The sequence below is a fragment of the Octopus sinensis genome, linkage group LG27 (assembly GCF_006345805.1).
Source record: "Octopus sinensis linkage group LG27, ASM634580v1, whole genome shotgun sequence".
NCBI lineage: Eukaryota > Metazoa > Mollusca > Cephalopoda > Octopoda > Octopodidae > Octopus > Octopus sinensis.
Genome location: NC_043023.1, coordinates 7,841,736 through 7,867,875, shown reverse-complemented (window position 1 = coordinate 7,867,875; position 26,140 = coordinate 7,841,736). Strand labels below are relative to the sequence as shown.

Here is a 26,140-nt window from a genome sequence, read left to right as displayed (position 1 = left end):
AGTGGTTGTGGTGGTAGTGGTTGTGGTGGTAATGGTTGCAGTGGTAATGGTTGCGGTAGTAGTGGTTGCGGTGGTAGTGGTTGCAGTGGTAGTGGTGGTTGCAGTGGCAGTGGTTGCGGTGGTAGTGGTTGTGGTGGTAGTGGTTGTGGTGGTAATGGTTGCGGTGGTAGTGGTTGCAGTGGTAGTGGCTGTGGTGGTTGTGGTGGTAGTGGTTGTGGTGGTTGCAGTGGTAGTGGTTGCAGTGGTAGCGGTTGTGGTGGTAGTGGTTGCAGTGGTAGTGGTTGTGGTGGTAGTGGTTGCAGTTGTGGTGATAGTGATTGCGGTGGTAGTGGTTGCGGTGGTAGTGGTTGCGGTGGTAGTGGTTGTGGTGGTAATGGTTGCGGTGGTAGTGGTTGTGGTGGTAGTGGTTGTGGTGGTAGTGGTTGCAGTGGTAATGGTTGTGGTGGTAATGGTTGCGGTGGTAGTGGTTGCAGTGGTAGTGGCTGTGGTGGTGGTTGCGGTGGTAGTGGTTGCAGTGGTAGTGGTTGTGGTGGTAGTGGTTGCAGTGGTAGTTGTTGTGGTGGCAGTGGTAGTGGTTGCAGTGACAGCAGTGGTAGTGGTTGAGGTGTTAGATGTTGCTGTGGCAGTGGTTGTGGTTGTGGTGGTAGTGGTTGTAGTATAGTGTTGTGCATTCTGATGGTATAGCAATGTAGTGAACATGGTGTCAGGGTTGTGTTGTTTTGGTAGTTGTGCTGTGGTGATCGTGTTGTGGTGGGGATTGTAGTTGCATTGTGGTGGTCACATTGTGGTGGTTGTGTTGTGGTCCATTTGATCAGATAAGAGAAGTGAAGCAAAAGGAAAGGTTTCTATCCCATCAGTTGACAGCTGTTTCGTAATCCATTTTATGTACATAATCGATATTGCATCACACATCATACATATGAAATATAAATACTGCAAAATCGCAGTTGTGGTAGATACTGGGGTTACACAAATAGCACCTGTGCTGGTGACATGTAGAAGCACCCACTACACTCTCAGGGAGGTTGGTGTTAGGAAGGGTATCCAAGCATAGAAAACCATGCCAAATCAGACTGGAGTCTGGTGCAGCCTTCCAGTGTGCCAGCCCAGTCAAACCATCCAACCCATGCCAGCATGGATAACGGACATTAAATGATGATGATGATGATATGTGTGTGTGTGTGTGTGTATGTACGGGCATGCATGTGCTGTAACATAACAAACAGACTACTCTTCAGAACATTTCATGGCAAGTTAAAACATCAACTCAACTACAAATAGCAAGTAGTCACATTATATATATCCACAATACACACATATTAGTGGTTCCCAAACTTTTTCGGGCTGCCACACTACTTGACACCCAGGCCACATTCCTATGGCCCTCACCCCAACTAGCCACTGCAAACATAGACCTCTTTTTGAAGCAAACTCAAAGCAATTGTATTTCAAAAATAAAACTTCACCTAATAAACCCTTTATTTTGTTGTTTTTACATTAATCACTATCCCTTTTCTACTCTAGGCACAAGGCCCGAAATTTGGGGGGAGGGGACCAGTCAATTAGATCGACCCAGTATGCAACTGGTACTTAATTTATCACCCCCGAAATATATATATATGTATGTGTGTATGTATATGTTTGTCCCCCTAACATCGCTTGACAACCAATGGTGGTGTGTTTACATCCCTGTAACGTAGCAGTTCAGCAAAAGAGACCGATAGAATAAGTACTAGGCTTTCAAAGAATAAGTCCTGGGGTCAATTTGCTCGACTAAAGGTGGTGCTCCAGCATGGCCACAGTCAAATGACTGAAACAAGTAAAAAGAGAGTAAAGAGAGTATATATATATATATATATATATGTGATTGCCTATTTTTGTAATTAATAAATATAATTATTTATTGATTTATGTCTATTTTATATATATATCTATATATATATATATATATATATATATATATATATATATATATATATATATGTACACACCTCCGAGATTTATCATGCGTAACTCTTTACATGTAAAGAGTTACGCATGATATATGTAATTTTATATGGATTTTTATATGTTTCTATATTTCTTCTATATTTTTATGCATGTTTGGTTTTACTCTTTACACCCTTGGAGAATTGTTACGCCTGTGCATGCATGATTTATGTTGATGTGTATAAAATATATATGATTCAATTACATTGATTATCTTCATATATACGTTTGGGAATCTGTTTGACTGCCTATGATTTGCGTTTTCAATTTCCTCTAATCTGTATCTTTGTGCATTGGCTCTCTATGAGCACTCTGTAACAGCAGACGAAATACCGCTAAGCATTTCGCCCGGCGTGCTAACACTTTTGCCATCTCGCTACCTTACATTACCTATTTCTTTATTACCCACAAGGGGCTAAGCATAGAGGGGACAAACAAGGACAGACATAGGTATTAAGTCGATTACATCGACCTCAGTGCGTAACTGGTACTTAATTTATCGACCCTGAAAGGATGAAAGGCAAAATCGACCTCGGTGGAATTTGAACTCAGAACGTAACAGCAGACGAAATACCTATTTCTTTACTGCCCACAAGGGGCTAAACACAGAGGGGACAGACAAAGGGATTAAGTCGATTACATTGACCCCAGTGTGTAACTGGTACTTATTTAATCGACCCCGAAAGGATGAAAGGCAAAGTCGACCTCGGCGGAATTTGAACTCACAACGTAACGGCAGATAAAATACGGCTACGCATTTTGCTCAGCGTGCTAACGCTTCTGCCAGCTCGCCGCCTTACTTTACCACCACCACCTTCACCATGGCAAACAACACCAACAGCAGCAGCAGCAACAACAAGTGGAGGCGCAATGGCCTAATGGTTAGGGCAGCAAACTTGCGGTCGGAGGATCGTGGTTTTGATTCCCAGACCGGGCGTTGTGTGTGTTTATTGAGCGTAAACACCTAAAGCTCCACGAGGCTCTGGCAAGGGGTGGTAGCGACCCCTCTTGTACTCTTTTGCTCCAACTTTCTCTCACTCTTTCTTCCTGTTTCTTGTCCTCGACTTCCTATGCGATCACTGAGCCTGGATGCGCATTCATCCATCCGTCGATGCTCACACTGTCGGGAGTTGACCTGCTTTCTCTTCTGCGTGTCTTACGAAGAGCAAAGGACCATGTTTCGGACTTCTCCCACTAATGGGACGAAGACTGCTTCGCTCAACAAACAAACAAACAAAGTAGCAACAAGTGCAAAAAAGGGCAACTGAACTCACCAATAACTGTCAAGACCATTTTTAGGGGCTGCGTGGAATTGCAGGAGGACTGTGAAGCAATGTAAAATGTTCCAGGTTTGGGGAATGGGTGTAGTACTGTTCCCTTACTCTCTGACAGCAGTAGTTTGTTTCCTATAGGACGGCTGTCAGTGAAGTCACATCTCTGGAAGTGGTCCTGTAAATAGGAGAGAGAGAGAAAATGAAATAATTAATAGATTGATAGACAGGAGAAATAATATATTGGTTACATGCCAATATCTCTTATCTCTTATGATAAAAGGCAGATTTTCTCTGCCTATTCCCATGTTTCTTTTTAATACAATTCTACAATATAGAATTTCTTCAATTGGAATTTACCTATGATTTTTCCAAGTAGATTCGATTGGGTCATGGCATGTAAAGTTTTTTCAATTTGACCGCCAATTAAGCAAAAATTTGACAAAACTCATATTTTATGATTTGCCTCTCTCATTTCAAGTGCTTCACTCCTTCCATTACCACCACACTTTCTCCTACTTTCTCTTTGAAAGTGTGAAACTATTAAAGTGAAAGTATTTATATAACAGGGATGAGCCATTAATACTGGTCATCCTTTTTGCTAGAGGAAGATCCGCTATGGTCTTATATGCTACACCACTGGTTTTCAATTCATATTAATCAAATTAATATTCAATTTTTCACCCTTATTATGTGTGTGTGTGTGTGTGTATTAGCAATTCGTATAAAATTGCATCAATGACTTGAACTTGAATAAGTGGTTTCACATAAATGGGGATAAATTAAAAAGGTTTGTTGTTATTATTATTACTGTTTGACTATTGTAATCACGTTTGTTGGTTCCTCGTCAGGGAAATGTTGTTGTGTTGCATTTGTTAAATAATTGTAAACCGTAACCCTCCCCCTTTCGGAGCTTTGGTTATTGTTTAAAAATTGAATTGTGTCCCTGTTTGGGGAAATTGACAATATTTTCACCGTCTTTACGGAAGCATTTTTGTTTAAATGCCTTCGATAGAAGAAAGTCCAAAAATGAATTTCGCTGCAGCCGTACACTTCTATACAAGAGGGAGGACAAGATCCAATTGATCGAAATTGCAAGAGACGAGCCTACAATTCCAGTCAGTTATATATTTTGAGTATTGTTATCACTAGCGATATCAAGATATAACTTTGTATTTTGTATTTTATGTGTAGATGTATATATATAGATGTACATGTAATATGTACACATATATATACACTTATATACATGCATAATATATCTACCCATACACGCATACGCACACACACACACATACATAGGGGAAGGTGTGGCTGTGTGGTAACAAACTACGTTCCAAACAAATGGTCCTGGGTTCAGTCCCACTGTGTGGTGACTTGGCATGTGTCTTCTGCTGTAGCTTCAGACCAACAAAAGCCTTCTCAGTGGATTTTGTACATATATACAGGCATACATACATATATATACATTTAACAAATCTCGGGGTCAAACCCTCTCTGTAGCTGGTCTTCTCTTGGAAGAGCCCTGCTTCTCGCATAGGCAACTGTATGTTGCCTGCTCAAGAGTAGGAACCAAAAGAAACCTTTTTGTATATGCTCCACAAGGAAAAACAAGAAACATTGTTTACAACGAGGTGTTATAATCTCAACAGCCAGGAGATATATACATGATCCCCTTTTTTTTAACAAACTTCATGTACTTTCATGTATTTATATCCGGCGTTTCCTGGTTACATTCAATAGAAGAATTAGACTTTTCTGCGCCTTCTCCTCCATGAGGTTTAAGGCCCACAAAGTTTTCAAGACATCAGAACTGTTGATGGTGTACTATGTGATACTTTCCGCGAAGCCTGTTTTCGGCGTCGACTTTTGGAGGATGATTCACAATGGGGCGCCACTATGGCGGAGGGTGTTTCTTTAAAATCTCCTAAAAAATTCAGATCGCTTTTCGCTATTCTACTACTATGGTGTGACTTGGCTAATCCCGCCTCTTTATGGCTTACCTACAAAGATTATATGTCTGAAGATTTCCTGCGTCACGCTCAATCGCTACATCCATCAATGGACGTCGGGTACACTGACCTCATTTACAACATGGCGCTGCTTGAAATCGAAGATACTGTACTTGATATGGGTGGTAGTGCCTTGCTGGTCTATGGCCTACCTTCAACAAACCGGGAAGGCACAAACACTCTGTCTTCACATTTGCTGCGTGAGACATGTTTTAATGTTGACAAGCTTGCCGAGTACATAGCCGACAATGAGCCAAAGCTCCTTCCAGAACAGAAGTTCGCTTACAACTCCAATGTTAATTCAGTCCGGGCCAAAGCTGGGGGGATTTTTTCCTGGACGCTCCTGGGGGCACTGGGAGTGGGACTGAACCCGGAACCATGTGGTTGGTAAGCAAGCTACTTACCACACAGCCACTCCTGCACCTATATATATATATATATATATATACACATACACAAAAGTGCTCTATGTCGTAGAGGCTGTCACTCATATATAGGTCTGCTTAGACACCAGAAGTGCTGTTTCAGCTGAGTTGAAAACAGCAGGGATACTACCCATGGTCAGTTCTGACCAAAGGAGTCCCAACTAAAAGAAAAAGAAATATATATTTCTGCACTTTCTTTGTTGTATGAGCAGGAGCACCATCTTGGGTCTGTACATAATTACCATTGGGGTATATATATATATAATTAGTTGTGTCTAGATACACATAGAGTGATAAGGAAGAGGAAGGCAAGGAAGGAGAAGAGGAAGGAGAGAAGGAGGAGTAGAAGAATCCATTCTAACTCACCTTATCCTTCAGTAAGATGACATTCTCTGTGGCTCCATAGACAAACCCTAACATGTCTCCCTGGACAATGGATAAATTGCTAATGTCTGTACTGTTGGGGCTCCAGCCAGTTGTGCCTCCCACTGTGATTATCTGAAAAAGAAAAGGGAAAAAGAGAGAGTGAGTGAGAGAAAGTAAGAAATGATGGACTGACAATCAATTAAATATTTGTTTATTTTTTTACTTGTTTCAGTCATTTGGCTGTGGCCATGCTGGAGCACCACTTTTAGTCGAACAAATCGACCCCAGGAGTTATTCTCTGTAAGCCTAGTACTTATTCTTTCAGCCTCTTTTACTGAACTGCCAAGTTATGGGGGACATAAACACACCAACACACACACACATACATATATACGTATACATATGTATGTATATATATATATTATATATATATATATATATATCAGTGGTTTTCAACAAGGGTTCCACCAGTACAGTCGAGGGGTTCCGCAAGAAGTTACAAAAATGCTAAAATCGACAGTAATTTTTAATTCTCCTGTGCAGATATATGTGCATAAGACAATTAAATTATTGTACAGGGGTTTCTCAAGCCAGTGAAATGTTTTCTTGGGGTTCTGCTCCAGCAAAAAAGGTTGAAAAGCACTTGTATATATATATATACATACACACACACACACACACACACACACACATATATATATATATATATATATATAAAATGTTCGTTATAGGCATGTATAGGATAAAATCTTTATATATAAAAGTAAGGTTGTGTGCTGTCTGTCTCCTACGATTTAGATTCCTAACTACTCCCACATTTTGTGGTGCAGTTTAACCAAAACCGGGTATCTTATAGTCATGATTCATATCGAGCCCTTCTGGGTATTAGCGTGCGTCTACGATGAGTCTACGATTTAAAAAAAATTTACCATCAATTTTTCCCATTTTTAATCCATTTTTGGATAATCCCCCACCTTTGTGGTTAGCCATATTGAGATGGCTATAATACTTTACATCTCTAAAAATGCTTATATAGCTATTTCCCTTACAAACCCGAGCGATACTGCTAGTCTTATATAAAACACTATAAACAATAATAAAAATGGAAATGTTAAAAGTTCAAAATGCAATTTAATATCCACATTCAACTGTTTCAAACGGCAATACATATAATAAACTAATCTGGCCAATAAATATATTCAGTATATATATATACTAGCAGTATTGCCCGGCTCAACGGGGATTTCAGGGGAGAGTTTCAGGGAGTCGCTGGCGATGTATAGTGATGATCAAAAATCCAGCCAGCTAAAATTTGGTTAAAGTAATTCAAACTGCAGACTCAATGCAAAATAGTCACATTTAATTCAAAGCGTTAAAAATGTTATGAAAACAATTGGTATGTGTTCACAAAGTCCAAACGATTAATACGAAAAAACCCTCCAGGCTGCATCCCGAAAATTCATTTCTTTACCGAATTTCTACAATGTTTACGGCGATTCGTTTTTATATCTTGATTTTTTTATTTTTCATGCAATTTATGCATGCTTGCACGCATGGTGAACACAGTTCACGTCAAACAGCTGACTGAGTAAAGTTCACTATTCAATGCATGGGATAAGGCCTAAACAAACACATTATCGATTTTTGCACTTGCAAGATGAATTTCGGAACAGAAATAGCGCAGTTCAATTTTCATTTGCCTAAACTTTAAGTGACCCATTTTTGGTGGTTCTACGATTTGTTGGCTAGGAGGAGATGTGCTGGGAAGTTAAACACACAGACACACACACAGATACACACACACACACACACACAAGTTAAGTTTTATATATATAGATATATATCAGTTGGCCAGATTCGTCTATAGTGTTTCGCACAGATAGACTCGAAGATACCTTGACATGTTTTTTTTTCCTCTTCTTTTTCCCTTTTTACAAGTTATTTGCAATTTTCGAATCCATATTACCCTATTTGTTTTTCTTTCTAAATTTTTCTTGCTAATACATTTCTTTTTAATGTTTTGTTGCCAGTGCCGCCCCGACTGGCCTTCGTGCCGGTGGCACATAAATAGCACCATCTGATTGTGGCCATTGCCAGCCTCACTGGCCCCTGTGCCGGTGTCACGTAAAAAGCACCATGCGATCGTGGCCGTTTGCCAGCCTCGTCTGGCATCTGTGCTGGTGGCACTTAAAAAGCATCCACTACACTCACGGAGTGGTTGGCGTTAGGAAGGGCATCCAGCTGTAGAAACGCTGCCAGATCAGATGGCCTGGTGCAGCCTCCTGGTTTCCCAGACCCCAGTTGAACCGTCCAACCCATGCTAGCATGGAAAACGGACGTTAAACGATGATGATGATGATGATGATGTATATGTATTGTATATATAATGTGTGTATATATAAACATATACATATATGTAGACAGGACTAAAATTCAAGCTGTGACCCCTTAAGTACATCTGCTTATTGCTGTGTCTTGCTGAAGAACACTCTGTGCCACTGAGTATTGAACTCAGGACCTTAAGATCGTGAGCCAAATACTCTAACCACCAAATCATGAACTTTCGTTACAGATATAACACAAAATGGTAAAAAAAAAAAAAAAGGTAGGAGTGGTTGTGTGGTAAGTAGCCTGCTTACCAACCACACGGTTCCGGGTTCAGTCCCACTGCGTGGCACCTTGGGAAAGTGTCTTCTACTAGAGCCTCAGGCCGATCAAAGCCTAGAGTGGATTTGGTAGACAGAAACTGAAAGAAGCCTGTCGTATGTATATATATGTATATATGCGTGTGTGTGTTTGTGTGTCTGTGTTTGTCCCCCTAGCATTGCTTGACAACCGATGCTGGTTTGTTTATGTCCCCGTTACTTAGAGGTTTGGCAAAAGAGACCGATAGAATAAGTACTAGGCTTATAAAGAATAAGACCTGGGGTCGATTTGCTCGACTAAAAGGCGGTGCTCCAGCATGGCCACAGTCAAATGACTGAAACAAGTAAAAAAGAAAGAAAAAAAAAGAAAAGAGTATAAAGAGTATGGGGCCCTACCTGAGATTTTCCACACTGTGTTCGCTGAAGCATGGGGATCTGTCCTATGATTCCTTCTTCCTTGAATAGAGATGTCTTCACACAAACCTTCAGTGTCCCATGTGTTAAGTATTTTAACATTTCTGGGGAATGTCCTGGTATGGAGCCCTGTGGATGTGACGATTGTGATGATGGTGGTGGTGAGGGTGGTGGTGGTGGAGAGAAAGAGAAGAGAAAAGGAACTTGAGAAAAGTGTTGTTTTGTGTGTTATGGAGAGAGAGAGAGAGAGAAAGAAGGAGAGAAAGAAAGAGAGAGAGAGAGAGCGAGAGAAAAAAAAGAGGTGTATTCAAATGAATGAGAAAGAAACAGAGAGAGAGAGAGACAAAGAGCGAGAGATTAAAAGAGAGACAGAGAGAAAGAGAGAGAGGGAGCCAAAGAGAAGAGAGAGGGAAAGAGATAGAGAGAGAAACAAAGAGAAAGAGAGAGAGATAGGTATATTCGAATGAATGGGAAAGAAACAGAAAGAGAGAGATAGACAGAAAGAGAAAGAGAGAGAGTTGGAGAAAGGTGTATTCAAATGAATGAGAAAGAAAGAGAGAGAGAAAGAGAGTTAGAAAGAGAAAGAGAGAGTATGTTGTGTAGGAGGCAGAGAAAGAGCATATGTGATACAGAGAGAGAAAGAGAGAGAGAGAGAGATAATGATAATGTGTTGTGAGAAAGATAGAAAGAGAGAGACAGAGAGATAGAGAGAGAATGTGTTAAAGAGAGAGAAAGTATATAATTGTTAGAGAGAGGGTGAGTGTGTCAGGGACAGAAGGAGAGAGAGAGGTGTATCCAAATGAATGAGAAAGAAAGAAAGAAAGAGTTAGAATGGATTACACAAGAGAGAGAATATTGTGAAGAGAGGCAGACAAAGAGCATATGAGAGAGAGAGAGGAGAGAGAGAGAGAGAGAGAAAGAGAGAGTAATAGGTGTATGGTCCAGATCAGCTCTCTCTTTCTCTCTCTCTCTATATATAAAATACACAAACCTTATATATACATACAAAAGGATTTCAAGAAAGAGCATTTATAAGATGTGTGTATATATATATGTGTAAATATATATATATATATAGATATATAAAAGGTGTATATGTATACACACACACACATATATTTGCATATATACACATCTTATATATATATATAAAGGTGTGTATGTATATATACACACTACACACACACACACACATAAAATATATATATATATAAATATATATATATATATATATATATATATATACATACAGCTTTATATATATATATATATATATATATATATAATACATACAGCTTTATATATATATATATATTATATATATATATACATACAGCTTATATATATATATATATATATATATATATATATATATATATATATACATACAGCTTTATATATTATAAAGGTGTGTATGTATCTATACACACTACACACACACACACACACACACACATATATATATATATATATACACACACACATATATATATATGTAGCAATTGAAAGAGTGTGAGGGAGAGAAAAAGAGAGAGAGAGAAAGAGAGAGGAGAGAGAGAGAGAGAGAGAGAGAAACAGCATAATGATTCAGAAGATAGGAAGATGGCTAAATGTGGTGACCACCACAATCTGGAAGTACTCACATATAGATGAAATACTCTGGTTCCTGGCTGGATGTTCTGCGTTGAGCTACTCAGAGTAACAAGCGTTCGTTCCCCATTGAGAATGTTGACCTCCGTGACAGTCTCCATGGGTTCAAATCCTTCCAGGTGAATACTGCATGAACGAAGGGCCGAGAGGAATATATACGAGTATTATATGGGAGTACAATAAATAGGAATAGCATATGCGAGTATATTATAAGTGGTAGTGCGATCAGGGAATTTTTATGTTTTCACCTACCCCCTAATTTCTGGCTCCCTAATTCCCCCTATTATAATCCCATAGATTATTATGTGTGGGGCATGGTTGAGAAAGACACCAACCACTCAGCATACAATATGAATGCCAAGCTGGTGGCCGGAGACACATGGCCTAGTGGTTAGAGCAGCGGACTCGTAGTCGAGGGATCGTGGGTTCGAATCTCAGACCGGGCGATGTGTGTGTTTATGAGTGAAACACCTAAGCTCCACGTGGCTCCGGCAGATGGTAATGGTGAACTTCTGCTGACTCTTTTGCCACAACTTTCTCTCACTCTTTCGTCCTGCATCTTGCAGCTCACCTGCGACGGACCAGCGTCCCGTCCAGGTGGGGAACCTATACACCAAGGAAACCGGGAAACCAGCCCTTATGAGCCAGGGATGGCTCAAAAAGGAACAAACAATATATGTGTGCGTGTGTGTGTGGAGGCACATAGTCTAGTGGTTAGATCAGCGGACTCGAGGTCAAGGGATTGCGGGTTCGAATCTCAGACGGGGCGATGTGTGTGTTTATGAACGAAACACCTAAGCTCCACGCGGTTCTGGCAGAAGGCAATGGTGAACTTCTGCTGACTCTTTTGCCATAACTTTCTTTCACTCTTTCCTTCTGCTTCTTGCAGCTCACCTGTGACGGACCGGCGTCCCATCCAGGTGGGGAACCAATACACCAAGGAAACCAGGAAACTGGCCCTTATGAACCAGGGATGGCTCGAGAAGAAACAAGCTGGTGGCCAAGATTAAGGTGTCTGAAGATCTTCCCAAGACACAGAGAAAGTAATGCATACCCCAGGTTCTAGAGCCACCTTCAAGCAGTCGTAGAAGCTGAAAAGGGTTATTTTGAGTAAGCTATTATCTCCCAGCCATATTCTAGTGGATATATTTTGATTCTTTTAAAAATAGTTATATTTTTAGAAAGGATATTGAAAAATATTTATAATTTAGAAAGTATATTGAAGAGGTTGCTGCACCAGGCTCCAATCTGATCTGGCAAAGTTTCTACAGCTTGATGCCCTTCCTAATGCCAACCACTTCGAGAGTGTAGTGGGTGCTTTTACATGCCACCGGCACGAGGGCCAGTCAGGCAGTTCTGGCAATGACCACGCTCAGGTGTTTTTAACATGCTACCTGCATGGGAGCCAGTCTGGCGGCACTGGCAATGACACGCTCAAATGTTGTTCTTCATGTGCCACCGGCACATGTGCTGAGGAGACGACGTTGGCAACAATCATACTCAATTGGTGCTTTTTACGTGCCACCAGCATGGAAGCCAATCCATGGCCCTGGCAACGATCACGCTCGGATGTGCTTTAAACGTGCCACTGGCACGAGTGTTGATCATGCGGTACTGCCATCAGCCAGCCAACCAGGCAGTACTATAGATATATGTGTATGTGTGTGTATGTATTTATATGTATATATATATATATATATATATATATATATATCAATAATAACAAAGGGTAAAATTAATTAATTAAGAAGTAATCAATAATTTCAACAAGTAGAATTCGGCATGAGAAAAGAACCATTTCATGGTAAACTTGAGTAATACTTAATAATGAGGATTCAGCAAAGATTTTGGTTTCTCTGGGAGTCCCTTTTTAAAGTAGAAGAAATAGCTAAGGTTTTTGGCTGCTATTTCTAAACTTCGGTATGTGGTAAAGCAAATCTTTGCTGAACCCTAATTATTAAGTATATATATATATATATATCTGTAGATATGTACCTGTAATAGAAAACATTGACACGGTCCAACACAAATGAAGCCAAGCCATGGGGAGTAAATCCAGTGAACTTGTGGTAGGTCTCAAAGAAGGCATGCTGCATGACTGTAACTGGACCTAAGGAAAGTGAGAGAGAATTAAAGCAGGAGGGTGTGATAGTCAGTGGGTGTGAGATAGGTGGTTTGTATAAATTGGCATGAATGAGTGTGTACATGTATAGGTGTGTGTGTGTATATATATATATATATATATATATATATATATATGATATATATATATGATATATTAAAATTAGAGAAAAACCACTATTATGCAATTCAAACAATGATAGACATAAAACAAACCATATAGAAAAAATAAAATATATTTTTATAAAACATTTATCTAGACTCAGGTCAATTCATTCAACTAAAATTCCTCAATGTGGTGCTCCAGCATGGTCACAGTCTAATGGCCAAAACAAAAAAATGTTTAAAAGATATCAAGAGATGAATGAAATTAGCAGAATGTTTTTTACTCTGCTGGTGAAATGAAAGAATTTAATATGATCAGAGTTATCTCCCTTCCGAGGATAACATCGATCATATTAGATTAATTTCCCTTAGTTACTCTTTACTAACAGGAGTGTTACCCATCATATGGTAATACAGGAAACGTGAGGGCGCGTGGCTTAGTGGTTAGGGGCATTCGGCTCATGATCGTAAGGTTGTGAGTTCGATTCCCGGCGACGCGTTGTGTCCTTGAGCAAGACACTTTATTTCACGTTGCTCCAGTCCACTCAGCTGGCAAAAATGAGTTGTACTTGTATTTCAAAGGGTCAGCCTTGTCACTCTCTGTGTCACGCTGATTATCCCCGAGAACTACGTTAAGGGTACACGTGTTTGTTGAGTGCTCAGCCATTTGCACGTTAATTTCACGAGCAAGCTGTTCCGTTGATCGTATCAGCTGGGACCCTCGTCGTCGTAACCGGCGGAGTCTTTAATACTGGAAACATACTGTAAATCCTCGAGTATAATCCGCATTTCCCCACCCAAAATTTAAAGGTCAAAATCCCTAGTGCATACTATACACGAGGTTAAAAATGAAAATTATTTTCTAAGCATTGTTCAAGTCTCTATTTGCTATCCGGCAATGTTTATTCAGGCGCATTTTGTGATGTCGGGTGCGAAAATACCTTAAGCTAAGCCTGAAAGCAATGAAGTCATAAAAGAATCATCCATAACTTGCAGTAAGCAACATTTATTAAATGTTATTACTGTTATTTCTTTATTTTCTGCAAACAAAATGCACAAAAAAGCTACACGTTTGCATTATGTTATAGGCGCAGGAGTGGCTGTGTGGTAAGTAGCTTGTTTACCAACCACATGGTTCCGGGTTCAGTCCCACTGCATGGTTCCGGGTTCAGTCCCACTGCGTGGCACCTTGGGCAAGTGTCTTCTACTATAGCCTCGGGCTGACCAAAGCCTTGTGAGTGGATTTGGTAGACGGAAACTGAAAGAAGCGCGTCATATATATGTGTATATATATATATATATATATATATATATATATATATATATATATATATATATACATATATATGACGTGCTTCTTTCAGTTTCTGTCTACCAAATCCACTCATATATATATATATATATATATATATACGTATGTGTGTGTGTGCATGTATGTTTGTGTGTCTGTGTTTGTCCCCCTAGCATTGCTTGACAACCGATGCTGGTGTGTTTATGTCCCCGTCACTTAGCGGTTCGGCAAAAGAGACCGATAGAATAAGTACTGGGCTTCCAAAGATTAAGTCCCGGGGTCGAGTTGCTCGACTAAAGTCGGTGCTCCAGCATGGCCACAGTCAACTGACTGAAACAAGTAAAAGAGTAAAAGAGTATACAATAATAATAAAGGACATTACCGTATACATTTTTACAAACCAAGGACGTTATAAAGACCTCCTTGACTCAATTTCTGTATGTATAGATGACAGCGATTTTACTTCGCTTCTCATATCTCACCAAGTACAGTAAATTACCACATCTGGTCCCTTGTCATATCCTCAGTGAGGCCCAGTGTCCAAAGATCCTTTCTCATTACTTCATCCCACGTCTTCCTGAGTCTACCCCTTCCACAAATCCCCCCCCCCCCAGCTGGAGCTCAGCATTTCTTTATAAAGCTATCCTCATCCATACACCTCACATGACCAAACCAGTGCAGCTTTCTCTCTTGCACATGCCTGATGCCTTTTATACCCAGTTTCCCTCTTAAAATCATTTATACTCTGTTGTGTGTGTGTATGTGTGTTTGTGTGTGTGTATGTAAGCATGTGTATGTGTGTACGTATGTGTGTGTGTGTGTAACTATGTGTTTATGTGTGTGTATATGTGTGGGTGTGTGTATGTAAGAATGTGTATATGTGTCTGTGTAAGCATGTGTATATGTGTGTGAACATGTATGTTGGTGGGTGTATATAAGCATGTGTATGTGTGTACGTGTGTGTGTATGTGTGGGTGTGTATTATGTAAGCATGTGTATGTGTGTATGTATGTGTCTGTGTAAGTATGCATTTATGTGTGTGTGTGTGAACATGTGTGTATGTGGGTGTGTGTATGTAAGCATGTGTATGTGTGTCTCTGTAAGTATGTGTTTATGTGTGCGTGTGTGCATGCATATATGTGTATAAATTGCCTACTTACAGAATCCAAACTCCTTTGAAGTGCAATACCAGGCCCCTGGAACTGACACCTGGAACATAAAACATAGAGTGGGTCGGAGCAGAGGGGGTGAATGTGTGTATGGGGGGGGGAGCTTAGAGGTGTATGACTGAGTGAGTTTGTGTGGTGGAGGTGTTTAGTGAAGGGGTTGGGGGGGGAATCATAGGCGCAGGAGTGGCTGTGTGGTAAGTAGCTTGCTAAAGAACCACATGGTTCCGGGTTCAGTCCCACAGCGTGGCATCTTGGGCAAGTGTCTTCTGCTATAGCCCCGGGCCAACCAATGCCTTGTGAGTGGATTTTGGAGACGGAAACTGAAAGAAGCCTGTCATATATATATATATATATATATAGGCATAGGAGTGGGTGTGTGGTAAGTAGCTTGCTTACCAACCACATGGTTCTGGGTTCAGTCCCACTGCGTGGCATCTTGGGCAAGTGTTTTCTGCTATAGCCCCAGGCCGACCGATGCCTTGTGAGTGGATGGTAGACGGAAACTGAAAGAAGCTTGTTGAATATATGTATATACTAGCAGTATCGCCCGGCGTTGCTCAGGTTTGTAAGGGAAATAACTATAAAGCATTTTTAGAGAGTTATAGCCAAAAAATAGCAAAAAAATGGAAAAAAAATGATGGTAAATTTTTTTTGAGAGTTAAAAAAGGTGGAGTTGCGTCCCCTAGACGGTCTGTGGTTTGGGTTTCTGATTCTCGACCCCATGTCGAATTTATCGATTTTTTTCAGAACTGGGGGAACTTTTCAAAATTTTCGCTGCGTTAGTTTTGAATTATGACATTGGGCTATGTGTGTGTCAAGTTTCATCAGAATCGGTTGAAAGCCATGGTCAGGGTGAGGGTACAACCTGACAGACACACGGAAACACAGACAGACAAACTGCCGTTTATATATAGAGAGATATATGTGTGTGTGCATGTGTTTGTCTCTCTAGCATTGCTTGACAACCGATGCTGGTGTGTTTACATCCCCATCACTTAGCAGTTCGGCAAAAGAGACTGATAGAATAAGTACTGGGATTACAAAGAATAAGCCCCAGGGTCGATTTGCTCGACTAAAGGCGGTGCTTCAGCATGGCCGCAGTCAAATGACTGAAACAAGTAAAAGAGAGTAAAGCATATACAGGTCAGACCGAGTTTCAGGTCAGTGGGAATAAACAGGGCCTTGATATTGAACAGGGAGCCACAGAAAAGGTCTGTGGGAGTATGCAGGCGAATGGGATTCATGTGGGATGCGCATGTGGGTTGTTTTGTCATTGGTGCATTTGTTGCGGGATGTGGATATGAAAGACGTGAATATGAAGGATATTACCATGGGACAGGTGTGATATGTGGTATGTATGTGTGCATGTGTGTGTGTGTGTATGTGTATGTAAGTGTGTGTGTATGTGTGTGTGTGTGTGTGTGTGTGTGTGTGTGTGTGTATGTAAGTGTGTGTGTATGTGTGTGTGTCTGTGTGTGTGTGTGTGTGTATGTAAGTGTGTGTGTGTGTATGTGTGTGTATGTAAGTGTGTGTGTGTGTATGTGTGTGTATGTAAGTGTGTGTGAGTGCTTCCATGTATGTATATGTATGTGTGTGTATGTAAGTGTGTGTATATGTAAGTGTGTGTGTGTCTGTGTGTGTGTGTGTGTGTGTGTGTGTATGTAAGTGTGTGTGAGTGCTTCCATGTATGTATATGTATGTGTGTGTATGTAAGTGTGTGTGTGTGTATGTGTGTGTATGTAAGTGTGTGTGAGTGCTTCCATGTATGCATATGTATGTGTGTGTATGTAAGTGTGTGTGTCTGTGTGTGTGTGTGTATGTAAGTGTGTGTGAGTGCTTCCATGTATGTATATGTATGTGTGTGTATGTAAGTGTGTGTGTGTGTATGTGTGTGTATGTAAGTGTGTGTGAGTGCTTCCATGTATGTATGTGTGTGTGTGTGTATGTAAGTGTGTGTGTGTGTATGTGTGTGTATGTAAGTGTGTGTGAGTGCTTCCATGTATGTATGTGTGTGTGTGTATGTATGTATGTCTGCGATGGACTGGGGGGAACACATACGCCACAGAAACCGGGAAACTGGGCCCATGAGCCTGGCGGGGCTTGAAAAGGGCGACGAAATTGAAAATTGAAATATGTGTATGTATGCAAGTGTGTATATGTGTCTAGGGGAAGGAGTGATTTTGCTGAGGTGGGTCATAGGTTGGGTATATCGGTTAGCTATTTTTAATGGGTCACTATTGGCCGGCTATTCTAATGGGTTATCATGGGTGGGTTATAACAAGTGGGCTAAAATAGGTGGATTTCTATGGATAGATTATTGTATGTGTGTTTCATAAGGTGTGATATTTTAGTGGGTTACCATGAAAGGGCTACTGCATGTAAGCTACAACAGAGGGGCTCATGCAGGTGGGTTATTATGAGTAAGCTATTGTTGGTGGGCTATCATGGACAGGCTACAATTGGTGGGTTACTATAAGTGGGCTATTGTATGTGGGTCATTATAGATGGGCTATAATAGTTGGGTTACCATGGGTAGGTAATTATGAATGGGTTGATTACCGTGGGTAGGCAACAACAGGTAGGTTATCATAGGTGGGCAACTGGAAGTGGGTCAATATAGGGGAAAGCTACAGAACTGGGTTATTATGTGGGGGAGGAGCTACTGGGGCAAGGTTATTACGGGAGGAGCTACTGGGGCGGCGTTATTACGGGAGGAGCTACTGGGGCAGGGTTATTACGGGAGGAGCTACTGGGGCGGGGTTATTACGGGAGGAGCTACTGGGGCGGGGTTATTACGGGAGGAGCTACTGGGGCGGGGTTATTACGGGAGGAGCTACTGGGGCGGGGTTATTACGGGAGGAGCTACTGGGGCGGGGTTATTACGGGAGGAGCTACTGGGGGTAGCTCGTCCCATAATAACCCAGCTACTGTAGGTTGATTGCCAAGGGTAGGCAACAACAGGCATGATATCATGGGTGGACAACGGTAGTTGGGTTACCATTGGGGTGGTGGGCTACCAGGGGTGGATTACCATGGGTGAGTTGTATCTGGTTTACTTTTGATGAACCACTTTGGTGGGCTACTTTGATGGGTTATTATGGATGGGCTACTAGATGCAACTTATGATGGGCAGGCTACAGTAGGTGGGTGGCTGTGAGTGGGTTGATGTAGGTTAAACAGTTGTAAACGGTGTCTTACCTGCCCTCTGTAGAAAGAGTGGTCTGCAGACATGTTGTCAGTTACCACAGCAACATAGAGTTTACCAAGCCAAAGGTTCAGGTAGAACTCACTGTCTTGACCCTGCGGGAACAGAAGAATACAGGTTGTTATAGAAGTGGTGGTGGTGTTTGGCAGTGGATGGGTTGGTGGAGATGGTTCAAAGGGGCCGCAAGCAGATTTGAACTGGTAGCAAGTTTGTATATACAAATATACATCATGGATGACTGTGAAGTTACATCATCATCATCATCGTTTAACGTCCGTTTCCCATGCTAGCATGGGTTGGATGGTTCGACCGGGGTCTGGGAAGCCAGGAGGCTGCACCAGGCTCCAATCTGATCTGGCAGAGTTTCTACAGCTGTATGCCCTTCCTAATGCCAACCACTCTGTGAGTGTAGTGGGTGCTTTTTTATGTGTCACGGCACAGGGGCCAGAGGAAGCTGGCAAACAGCCACAATCGGTTGGTGATTTTATGTGTCACCAACATGGATGCCAGTCAGGCGGCGCAGGCATCAGCCACGTTTGGATGGTGCTTTTTACGTGACACCGGCATGGGTATCATAACTACCTGTGGTACGTAATATATATATATATAGTTGAAATTTTCAGTAAACAAAAGACGAAGACAGGTGTATGAACAACAAACAGATGTATTAGCTTAATGCTCAGGAAGGTGAGAAAGTCTTTAACATTTCGAGCCTATGCTCTTCAACAGAAAGGAACACAAGAAAATAAACAGAGGGAGAATAAAAAAACTTGTATGTGTGTATGTATTTATGTATATGTGTCTGTGTGTGTGTATGTATGTGAGTTTGTTTGTTTGTCACCCTTTGACAAACAGTGTTGGTTTGTTTACAACCTTCTAACATTGCAGGTCACCGGAGACTTAAAATAAGTCTTGGCGTTGACTTAATTAACTAAAACACTTAGAGGTGGTGCCCCAGCATGGCCTCAACCAAATGAGTGAAACGAATTAAAGATCGGGAGGGAATACAAAAAGAAGGCAGGAATTAAAAAGTAAAAGGGATCAGTGTAGTTACTTACAGTGATGTTAAGGACCCCGAAAAGGGAACCGTCTGGTTGGGGCTTGAGGAATTTGTTGAGATGTAACACTGGATCATCGGGTTGGTCGGACTGGCTCTCGGTGAAGACTTGAACGCTATGAACAGGGGCAGCCACACCTCTCACCTGTGGAATGGCACACAGAAACAAGAAGAGAGAGAATATCATCGTCATCATCACCACCACCACCACCACCACTATCATCATCATTATCACCATCATCATGACCACCACTACCATTACCAACATCATCATCATTAGCAGCAGCAGCACCACCACCACCACTATCATCATCATCATCACCATCATCATCACCACCACCACAATCATCACCATCACAACTAACATTGTCATCATTGTCACCATCAGCACCATCATCATCATCATCATCATCATCACCATCATCGTCATCATCATTGCCATAATCACCATCATCATTACCATCAATATCGTCATCACCAACACCATCATTGTCATCCTCATCATTGTTATCATCATCATCATCATATATATATATATATATATATATATATATATATATATATATATATATATATACACACTTATAATCCGCTTGTTACAGGAAAATTGAAACTGAAAACGGGCAACTAACCTTTAGAAAATTTAAATTTCGTTATCTCTATATTGAATCAATTTCGGACTTAATCTTATAAAAAAAGATATATTCTTTCTTCAGTAGAGCTTTCGATGGGATATAAATAAAATACTCACGTATGATCATGGAAAAAGCACAAGCTAAAAACATAACTACACTTGAGTACATCATTTATATCTAAAAATAAAAATTCTTTGGTCAGCCTCAGAAAACAACGTCCAGACCTTTCGCCACTACAAATTGTAATGGTTACCAGTCCTCCTATAGCAAGCATCGAGTTTACTACTAAGCAATATAGGATGAAGTTCCTTACTCTACAGCAAGGAATTCATCAGGAAGCGTGGGCAGTATATTTAAAAAAACCGTTACGGTTGCAATATACATCATATAATTAAGGGCTAAAGCCAAATACACTGTTTTATCCACTTATAATCCGTTTGTTACAGGAAAATTGAAACTGAAAACGGGCAACTAACCTTTAGAAAATTTATTTTATTTATATCCCATCGAAAGTTCTACTGAAGAAGGAATATATCTTTTTTTATAAGATTAAGTCCGAAATTGATTCAATATAGAGATAACGAAATTTAAATTTTCTAAAGGTTAGTTGCCCATTTTCAGTTTCAATTTTCCTGTAACAAGCGGATTATAAGTGGATAAAACAGTGTATTGGCTTTAGAATAACCCTCTTTAGCCCTTAATTATATGATGTATATTGCAACCGTAACGGTTTTTTTTAAATATACTGCCCACGCTTCCTGATGAATTCCTTGCTGTAGAGTAAGGGACTTCATCCTATATTGCTTATATATATATATATATATATATATATATATATATATATATATATATAGAGAGAGAGAGAGAGAGAGAGAGAGAGAGCAATAAGAAAATGGAGGGGGTCAATAGGTGGTTCATCAACTTTTAGACATTATATTATGTCAATTTATTTATTTATTTACTAAAATGACAATTACAAGAATATACATACATGTATAACATATGCTTTACATATATAAAATATAAAGATACCAGTAATCATTAAAATATATAACATACAGGAATAGAAATTGGGGAAATAACTTACAGCTGTTTCAGCCAAGAGGTAAAAATACCTCATTCTACTTTTATCCCTCCAGTAGACTGAAGTAATTAGTAGATGAAATTGAGGTACTTGGGTGTTTCTCTAGGCTTCGATATATGTGTGTGTGTGTGTGTGTGTGTGTGTGTGATGGTGACACATGAAAAGCACCCACTACACTCACGGAGGGGTTGGCATTAGGAAGGGCATCCAGCTATAGAAACCAATCCAAAACAGGTTCTGGAACCTGGTACAGCTACTGGCCTTGCTAGTCCCTGTGAAGCCGTCCAACCCATACTAGCATGGAAAACAGACATTAAATGATCATAATGTATATATGTGTGTGTGCATATAAATATATATATATATATATGCATGTACTCCTACCACTACAGCATACAGCCCCACCACCTCCTACTGACATGCCTATTGTTTATTGGTTCAAAGTAAGTACAAGATGGGGAAGTTCTTTGCTTACCATCAACAGGCCATGCCACTCTCCATCTCTACTGAATTGAAAGACCGCTTGTCCGACCATCCGCATATCAGGACCTCGTATCACAGACTACAATAAGAACAACAAAAACAATAATGATGATGATAATAATAATAATAATAATAATAATAATAATAATAATAATATAAAATAATAATAATAGTAACAGTAATAATAATAATAATGCTTTCAAATTTTGCCACAAGGGCAGTAGTTTTTGGGAAGGGGATGAGTTGAATACATCGACCCCAGTGTTCAACTGGTACTTATTTTATTGACCCTGAAAGGATGGAAGGCAAAGTTGACCTTGGTGGAATTTTGAACAAATGCCCTGATACAAGGTTTCTGATCTTAACTGATTTTAAGTCTTTTCATGTACATTATTTTGTCTTGGTATCAAAGATGGGCTACAGCAAATATTCTGCTCAATACCACAGATTTGCTTGTCAGTTGTTTGACCTTAACCAGTTGATTATGTCCCTTAGTGACTGATGGTATGTGCATCTCTGAAAATGAGTGGGGGAGCATCATAGCCATGTGTTGAGAAGGATTCTTTGGGGTTTGAATAATTCACTTCTGGAAACATGGGTGGTTCTTTCAACATCCTTAAACAACCTTTATTCAGGGACCTTTTGAGCGGGATGGGCTACTCAACCTGAAGAAATTTCTAACTGGGCCCCACCTGCAAGGTCATGCACTGTTTATCTTGATATGAGATCACCATGTCGCGCACATATGGTTGTGATGCATGTGCCTGGTGTACCCTTATCAGATGGGTAGTCATGATGGGTATACTGGGCTTTGTATATTTTACCCCAGTGTCACTTTGATGGCATGCACTGCTCTCTCACTCAATAATAATAATAATAATAATAATAATAATACCAGTATTCCATTGGTACGTAATTTATCAATCCTGAAAGGATGAGAAACAAGGCTGACCTCAGTAGAATTTGAACTCAGAATGTAGCGGCTGACGAAATACTGCTAAGCATTTCATCCAGTGTGCTAACGATTCTGCCAGTTTGCCATCATCCTCGTTCTAATAACAATAATAATAATAATATTAATAATAATAATAATAATAATAATAATAATAATGAGAACTGCTCATATCCTACGCAAAATACTTTCTATGTAATCTCAAGGTTTAAAACAAACATAATTTTCGGTTTTAAAAAAAAAAAATTTTTTTTTAGACATTCATTAGTACAACACCAAAAACTCCCCCCCAAATATATGGCACACTAGGCATAACAACAACATGAACTTCCTATGTATATATATGTGTGTGTGTGTGTGTTTGTCCTCATAACAGTGTAACCTCTCAAAAGAGCTGTTCTTCACTCCTGCTCCAGAGCGTCGGCTGCGGGGTCACTCCGAAAAGCTCTATCTACGACGATTTCATCTCAATCGAAGGAGAGGGGCTTTCTCTGTCCGGGTTGCGGATCCGTGGAATAAGCTGCCGGACGAGATAGTGAAGATGCCGACGACCGCTCGGTTCAAAGACTCTCTTGACCAGAAATGGCCTGAACTCTTTGCATGAACACCCTCCCTATACATAACTCCATGTGCCCCTACATGGCCTTGCTTTTTGCTTTTTGAGCCAAAAAAATTAACTTAACTTAACTTAACTTAACAACATCGCTTGACAACTGATGCTGGTGTTTTTACGTCCCCGAAACTTAGTGGTTCGGCAAAAGAGACCGATAGAATAAGTACTAGGCTTACAAAGAATAAGTCATGGGGTCGATTTGCTTGACTTATAGTGGTGCTCCAGCATGGCCACAGTTAAATGACTGAGACAAGTAAAAGAGTAAAAAGGGTAAGTAACTGACCAACATTCCTTCTTCAAATTCGCCGACCATCACAGGGTGGGGATTGTCAGACCGTGGGTAGATTTCAACTCTCTTCAAAAACTGAACTGGAAATAAGAAATTTTTAAAATGCAAGAAAATTAATAATGGAAAAAAAACTGAGAGTAGATATCAAAGAAATGGGGGAAAATTGAGAAATAGGCACAGGGGTGGCTTTGTGGTAAGGTGCTTGCTTCCCAACCACATGGTTGAGAAGCAAATATACATATTTGCTTCCCCTCCTCCCCGACTCCTACTTCTCTTCACCCCTACTCTCTTTCCCTCTTCTCCCTCCCTCTTACTTCCTCTCACCCAACTCTCCTCTCTTGCCCCGCCTCCTTCTTCTCTTCACCCCTACTCTTTTCCTCTTCTCTCTGCTCCCCCACTCTCCTTCTCTCCTCTCTCTCCCCCTCCCACCCAACTCTCCTCTCTTGCCCTGACTCCTTCTCTTCACCCCTACTCTCTTTCCCTCTTCTCTCAGCTCCCTCACTCTCCTTCTCTCCTCTCTCTCCCCCTCCCTCCTACTTCCTCCCACCCAACTCTCCTCTCTTGCCCCGACTCCTTCTCTTGACCCCTACACTCTTTCCCTCTTCTCTCAGCTCCCTCACTCTCCTTCTCTCCTCTCTCTCCCCCTCCCTCCTACTTCCTCCCACCCAACTCTCCTCTCTTGCCCCAACTCCTTCTCTTCACCCCTACTCTCTTTCCCTCTTCTCTCTTACTCTCCTCTCTCTGCTCCCTCACTCTCCTTCTCTCCTCTCTCCCCCTCCCCCTACTTCCTCCCACCCAACTCTCCTCTCTTTCCCCGACTCCTACTTCTCTTCACTCCTACTACCATCTTACTAGTAGTACTCATGTTAGTAGCCTGACGTGTGTGTGTGTGTGTGGTTCAAAACTGAACAAAAATATAAAAAGCAAAAAGCAAAAACAGGTAAAGGAACAGCAAACAAGGTGTATTAGTTTGACACTTGGGAAAATTAGAAGGCTTTGACATTTCGAGCATATGCTCTTATACAGGAAATGAAGAGAGAAAACAGATGCAAGAGGAAAACAACGGATGTGTATGGGTGTATATGGGTGTGCATAATTTAAGCTGAAGCCATATAGTTATCCATGTAAAAATATGCATGTATATATTTACCTGTATCAAAATAAGGTATCTGCCGTGAAGCATCAACAGAAATTATAAAGATGGTTTGGTCAGTCAGGTTTTCAATATTCACCACCAGGTCAGGGGCTCCTGCAACAAAAACAAACAATGACAAAAACGTCAGCTTGAAGAAGGAGGGGGAGGAGGAGGACAGAGAAGAAGAAGACCAACAACAAAAAGAACATGAACAAGGGCATCAGCAACAGCAGTGGAGGCGCAATGGCCCAGTGGTTAGGGCAGCAGACTTGCGGTCGGAGGATCGTGGTTTCGATTCCCAGACAGGGCATTGTGTGTGTTTATTGAGCGAAAACACCTAAAGATCCACGAGGCTCCGGCAGGGGGTGGGTGGCGACCCCTGTTGTATTCTTTCGCTCCAACTTTCTCTCACTCTTTCTTCCTGTTTCTTGTCCCCGACTTCCTACGCAACCGCTGAGCCTGGATGCGCATTCATCCATCCGTCGATGCTCTCGGTGTCGGGGGTTGACCTGCTTTCTCTTCTGCGGGTCTTACGAATAGCAAAGGACCACGTTTCGGACTTCTCCCACTGGGACGAAGACCGCTTCACTCAACAAACAAACAAACAAACAACAACAGCAACAACTTCGTTTCTATCTTTTAGTGAGGAAAGACTAAGGTTATTAAAAGTCTTTCTAATTTTAACACAAGGCCAGGAATTATGATGGAAGAAGGCAAGACAATAACATCAACCCCAGTGCTCAACTGGTACTTAATTTATCAACTGCAAAACGATGAAAAGCAAATTTGATTTCAGCAGCGTTTGAACCCACAATGTAAAGGGCTGAAGAAATGTTGCTAAGCATGTTGTCTGGTGACTAAAAGGGGTCCTTACCCTTTTACCCTATAATTAATTTAAAGCCTAGTAAGTTGGCTGAATATATATCATCATCATCATCATCATCATCATCATCATCATCATCGTTTAACGTCCGTTTTCCATGCTAGCATGGGTTGGACGGTTCGACCGGGGGATCTGGGAAGCCAGAAGGCTGCACCAGGCTCCAGTCTTATCTGGCAATGTTTCTACAGCTTGATGCCCTTCCTAATGCCAACCACTCCATGAGTGTAGTGGGTGCTTTCTATGTGCCACCTGCACAGGGGCCAGAGGAGGCTGGCAACGGCCACGGTCGGATTGGTGCATTTTATGTGCCACCGGCACGGAAGCCAGTTGAGGCGGTGCTGGCATC

At 40.9% G+C, this 26,140-nt stretch overlaps 1 protein-coding gene across 1 annotated transcript in view; it reads right to left on the bottom strand.

The window, feature by feature from the left end:
- The window catches only part of LOC115225080, a 59,756-nt gene that overhangs the window by 2,364 nt on the left and 31,252 nt on the right, over window positions 1–26,140 (bottom strand). The window contains exons 12-22 of the mRNA XM_029796002.2: window positions 24,927–25,025; window positions 23,771–23,856; window positions 21,915–22,001; window positions 19,722–19,865; window positions 18,657–18,758; window positions 15,450–15,498; window positions 12,768–12,882; window positions 10,766–10,898; window positions 9,105–9,251; window positions 6,064–6,195; window positions 3,264–3,438 (exon numbers count right to left, since the gene is read on the bottom strand). Coding sequence (XP_029651862.1) covers window positions 3,264–3,438; window positions 6,064–6,195; window positions 9,105–9,251; window positions 10,766–10,898; window positions 12,768–12,882; window positions 15,450–15,498; window positions 18,657–18,758; window positions 19,722–19,865; window positions 21,915–22,001; window positions 23,771–23,856; window positions 24,927–25,025 — 1,269 coding nt within the window. The remainder of the gene's footprint in view (window positions 1–3,263; window positions 3,439–6,063; window positions 6,196–9,104; window positions 9,252–10,765; window positions 10,899–12,767; window positions 12,883–15,449; window positions 15,499–18,656; window positions 18,759–19,721; window positions 19,866–21,914; window positions 22,002–23,770; window positions 23,857–24,926; window positions 25,026–26,140) is intronic.